A 5,869-nucleotide genomic window follows, 5' to 3' on the forward strand; every position below is an offset into this window, starting at 1 on the left:
AAAAAACCGGAAAAAAAAATATATAATCTTTTCAGTAGCCCACACGATTATATTCTTAACTTTCTTCATGTTTTCTTGTATTTATATATATATACATATATATATAATTTTCACTGCAGTATCGCGCTTTAGGCCACTAGCGTATGCGTATGAACATGATTTTTTTTATAAACATTGACTAAGTAAAAAAATGCATAATTGTATTTTTTTTTAAATATATTTGCCTGCCTTATATTGAAACTAATTCGTGTCAAGCTGAGAAACTTACACTAAAACGAGTTTTATAGTGGAGCCCTCAAGGCAATTGAAATAGAGGAAGATCTAAAATTACTGGGCGATTATATTTTTATTTCATTTTATGACCGTCTTTGAACACTCGATCCAATTGTTAGTTTATGACAACCAGTGTTCAACTCTGTTGCCGTGTAATTTTAAGCCGAATCAAGAAAACTAAGGATTAAGCATTGGGTGATATTTGCTTTCGAAGAGGAATTTCACAAAACGATTACAAGTGAATTGAAAACAGTAGAAAAGACGAGGAAAGAGACAGAATATCTGGCCACAATCAGCGTGAAGTGTAAAGCTATAATGGAAGCCCTATGCTCCGAATTGAAGAAGTGAGAAATATGCATGTATGAATGCATGTCAAACTGAACTATGCTTGCCACGATCATCAATATCACAAATCTTATAATAAGGAATAACATGATACATACCTTTTGTATGTTAGTGCTGACAAAGTGGCTCCAACAAGAACTAATAAGAAAGTAGTTCCCAGGACAATAAACACTAGTGGTTGCTCTATAAATGATTATAAAAATATTATAAAATTAAGCATGGAATTTAGGAGTCGACATAGAACAGAAATAATTTTAGAAGTGTTTAGATCATGCGATTTCTCAATTTCTCAGATATATCAATGAAGTTTAAAGATTTTTGATGTTTAAGAGACAGTCAATAAATTACAAATGGATAAAAAAATGTAATTTTATTGAAAATCTTAAAATTTTTAAAAAAATTTCAAGCAAATAGTTTTCTTACTTTTATAAGAAAACTCAAAATTATAAAGATTTTTCACACATTTGGCTTTGTACTATTAAATAAGATCAGTTAAAAATGACGCCTGCATTGGTGCTGGGGATTATCCATAATAAAATTATGTCTTCTTTCGTAAGTTTTACTTCCTAGTACCATTACACTTTGTTGTACGCACCATTATTAGAAGGATTTTATCATTTGCTAATAAATCTTGTTTTATAGTAAAAAATTAAATTTGTGGAAATTTGTTCGCTAGATGCTCTTTTATTTAAGTTGGGTAAAAAAGAATGAGGAAAGAAGAGTGCGAGATTTGTTTACGTAAGCGTAAAATTAAACGAGAATAATCAAAATCTTGTAAAGATGAAGAGGTATACAAAATGAAAGATATAAATCAAAAAATAATCTGGGATAAGGGAGTTATTTACAAAATAGGTGTACATATTTACAAAAATCATTAAATATTGATGCGAATCAACAAATATCTCAAGTCCCTGTATCACTTCCCCTCCCCCGAAGGTCTACTGCTTCAGATGAATCAGTTCATCTTGAAGATGTTGATAATTTAAATTGAGTGGTTAAAGTATTTCGACAATACTCTGTCGTTAATAATGAAGGCTGCGGCATAACTGAATAGAGCGTTAATCTATTTCATTTATCATATTCGATTTAATAATATTTAATTGAATCGAAATTGAGGATTAGAAATTGCATTGTGCACAGTTTGAAGCTTCGTAGAAGAACGATGCGTTTAATCTTTGCAGATAAGAGTTTTTAATTTTGAGGTCATTGTGCTGTGTTATGTTGCTAAAAAACCAGGATGCACATTAAATAAATGTTTCTTCTTGTAATTAAAGACGTCTTGGAATTGTGAGAAAAAAATGGTAGAAGTGCTTGATAAGCAGAATTAGATTTCTTGATAGTCGTTGAAATATGATTATGATCGTAGGTGACCATTGGTATTTCTTCATTAAATAGAGTGGTCTTATTATTTTCATTCTATGGCTTTTTCTAAATAAGGTTGTTTTGGTTATATATAATCTATTTATTCACTTAATCATATAAATTCACTTAATCATATAAATCATAAAATTTTTAGGGATCGTACGAATTAGAAAACCGGTTTCATAAACCGAACCCATCTCAGACCTTGCGTAAACAATAATTTTTCATTACTTACTGCAAAAATATTATTACTAAAAATAATAAAAGAAGCTAAACAGTCTTATTTTATTATTAAGACACTTCAAATGTAATTGTAAGTGATTTGTGAGTCATAAAAATTTAAATGTTAAAAGTTGTACGAATTAGGCAACCTTCCTATATAAGCATACTTCATATTAACTCAATAGTTTTCATTTACTTATTTCCGTATTTAAGTGATTTTACTGAAGTTCTTACTTTTTGCTGTTGCTTCATTAATCAAAGGCATTGCAGTTGTTAAAGTGGTATTTTCCTCTTTGCCTTCCTTAGTGTTGGTAAATACTCCAGTCTTATCGATGTCACTTGTACTAATAGTCGTTGTACTTTCATCTGTCTCAATGTTGGTAAAATGCGATGAGGTACTTTCACCTGAAGTGGCAATGCTGGTAACTTGAGATGAGGTACTTTCACCTGAAGTCACAATGCCAATAAAATCCGTTTGAGTACTTTGACATGAAGTCCCACTACTGGAAGAGTGTGTTGAAATAATATCTCCCGAAGTGGCAATGTTGGTAACTTGCGATGAGGTACTTTCACCTGAAGTCACTATGTTGGTAAAATGGGTTGAAGTACTTTCCTCTGAAGTAGCAATGTTGTTACCCTTCGTTGAAGCACTTGTTGATTCAAATGAAAATGTAGGTGAATATGAACTAAGCTCTAAACGACAGAAAATAGGATATTACATTATGTGTATTTAGAAACTGAATAATTACATTTCTTTGTTTAAAAGGACGATATAAATTAAAATTGTCATAAAACATTAAAACTTGGAAGGAAAGAAATCGTTATTTCACTAAGAATCACAACGCCTATATTCTTTGATCCTCCTAAAACCCCTCTTGTATGAACGTTTCTATTTTTTTTCTCGAAAAGATAAAGACTGGTAATTGACGAGAAACTTAGGTCCTAAATCTCGATTAATCTTGCAACGAAAAGTACTAAGTGACAACGGCAGTTGGCGGATACTGGAAATGAAATGCACGAAAATGATAAGCATGTACCGAAAACTCTCAGCGACTGCTTCTTTCTTCATCTTCTGCTGCTGAAGAGGAAAGTTGCTGTTTAAAAAGTAAAAAAGAGCGACGATTTTTTTTCTGTACTTTTCAAAGAATGAAAACGTTTTGATCATTTGATTTCTTTGGCGCCTTTTATATCCATGATGGACATAATCTATGTAACTTTTATGTGAAGAAAATATATGGTACTATGTGTCTGTATCCTGTTTTTAATTTTTTTCTGTTTTTAGAGTGCAGCTATATTTTTCTCACGGTTACTAAAAAATGGTTAAAACTACACTTCCTCACGAGCATTACAAAATTATTCGAAAAGGTTTCTCATCTACTTGTTTTTTCTTCAAATTGAAATTTTTTTTAATTCTACTTCATTACCACTTTAAAAAATTTGACAGATTGCATTAACAGTATATAAATTGTTTATTTATGAATTTGAAGCTGCAGTTCCACACAATTTAAAAACTGACCCTCAGCCGCAGAAACTCTTGTGCTCTCTCTTGTACTTCAAAAACATAATAAATGGTAACTTAATCATTGCAGTTTTTAATTTCTTTTTTGAAGTTACAAAACCATTTAAGATTACCAAAATATAACAAAAGTAATAAAATTTTGGTCTGAAATTAGGCATTTTCGGTGTCTTTTTAAAAAACTAAAATGGTTATCATATTAAAAATTATCAACTTATTTTAAATATTATTTAAATACCACTTCTTCAAAATTTACGTTTTACGACGAATAATAATATTGTTCAAATGTAAAGGTAGCAGAAAATAGGTTTATAAATAAGATGAGCAGTTTTCACAAAAAACTAAAACACTTTTTGCAAAATTTTTAGAAGAAAATTTGAAAAGTCACTTCTAACTTTTCAGAAAAAAATTTATTCTTTTATTGAATCTATGAAAGACCACTCTACTCTAAGATTACTAATTTGGAAGAAAAAAAAATAGGTAGGTTTTAAATTTTCGTACAGAAGTTTCACTACAGGTTTTTTTTTTTTTATTTNAGTTTGAGGAGCACTCAAAAATTTTTTTACAAAAATTACAACAAATAAAATAGAGCACAATATGTAAAAATAACACGTAAAGACAGAAAATAAAATAAAAGAAAAGAAAAAGGAAAAAACAGAATAAAACAAAATCTATAAAGCGAGTAGCGAATTCAAATGTACTTACATGAACGGGAAATTTTTCAAGAACGATTTAAAAATATTTTCGCAACAAAATTGTTAGATTGCAAAACATGAAAGCGAAAGAGCAAATTGATTATAACTAGAAGAGTTTTGTTTCAAAGTCCCGTTCTTACTGCATTGCTGAAGTGCGCTTAATTTGTTAGTTACCAAGTGTTGAGGTTTGAGTTCGAGATTAGTTATAGTTTTGAGTTTCCTGTGCTGGCAACATCTTCTTGTTTTTATATTCTTCTTGATGTAAATAAAGTTAAGTTTTCAGTTTATTCTACGTGACTTTCAGTCTCATTTGCTCTCAACAAAACAAGAAGATGTTTCCAGCACAGGAAACTCAAAACTATAACTAATCTCGAACTCAAACCTCAACATCCTCCCCACCCTGGTCGATCTCGAGGGGGATGACCAGAGCTTCCGGACGGGTTATATTGCGACCATTAACTCTCAGCTTACAGGATCTTATTTTTCCATCTCGTCCTTCATGCAAGTTCACTACTCTAGCTTTCTTCCACATGTGACGTGGTCGGGCATCTTCTTGTAGAAGTACAATATCGCCAATTCGGATGTTAATGATATTGTCCTGATTACGAACTTGATGAAATGACCGCAATTGAAGCAAATATTCCTTAGACCATTTTTTCCAAAAGCAGTCGAGTAAGTCCTGCTGCTGCTTGTAGAATTTTCTTAGCTTTGTGTTGTTATTTGGGCTGGATGGAATGGCCGTTAGTTTCCGTCCTGTCAAGAAATGGCTTGGTGTTAAGGCTGTGGAACTGTCATCTTCGTATATCAATGGTCGGCTGTTCAGAGCGGCTTCTATTCCAATGAGGGCCGTGGACAGACCTTCCTCGTCAAGAAGTGCTCGTCCGAGTACCTTTCGTAAACATCGCTTGACAACTCCGATTAGGCGTTCCCACCAGCCTCCCCACCAAGCCGCTCGTGGGGCGATAAATTTCCAAGTTATGCCATTTTGGGCATAATATTGCTGAGTTTTAGCTGATGACAGAACTTGCCATAGCAGAATCAAGTCCTTATTTGCTGCATGAAAAGTGGTAGCATTGTCGGTATAGATTGTGTGTGGGAGTCCTCTGCGGCCAACAAAACGTTGTAGTGCCAAAAGAAATTTGTCTGTGGTAAGATCCGACACAAGTTCGATGTGTAATGCACGTGTTGTTGCACAAGTAAATAGTGTTATGTAGGCTGTGTCTCTTGATTTCAAACATCGAATATTCACGGGTCCAGCAAAATCAATTCCTGTGGTAGTAAATGGAGCAGAAGGTACAACTCTTTCAGGAGGTAAAGGAGCTTCGATTTGTTTTCCGTATTTCGCTTTGGACAGCTTGCAAGGTAGGCATTTGTGAATAACTTGCTTTATAGCTTGACGTCCTCTTAAAATCCAGAAGGTTGAACGTAACTCGGACAGGATTATACGCACACCTAA

At 32.6% G+C, this 5,869-nt stretch overlaps 1 protein-coding gene across 1 annotated transcript in view; it reads right to left on the reverse strand.

Moving 5' to 3' along the window:
• Positions 1-716: 716 nt before the first annotated feature.
• Positions 717-5,869, reverse strand: part of LOC107443353 (uncharacterized) — a gene marked incomplete at its 3' end in the record, with an annotated part of 30,679 nt that continues 25,526 nt past the window's right edge. The window contains 3 exon segments of the mRNA XM_071185340.1: positions 717-801; positions 2,437-2,895; positions 4,813-5,865. Coding sequence (XP_071041441.1) covers positions 717-801; positions 2,437-2,895; positions 4,813-5,865 — 1,597 coding nt within the window.

Source organism: Parasteatoda tepidariorum, chromosome 9 (genome assembly GCF_043381705.1).
Source record: "Parasteatoda tepidariorum isolate YZ-2023 chromosome 9, CAS_Ptep_4.0, whole genome shotgun sequence".
Lineage (NCBI taxonomy): Eukaryota > Metazoa > Arthropoda > Arachnida > Araneae > Theridiidae > Parasteatoda > Parasteatoda tepidariorum.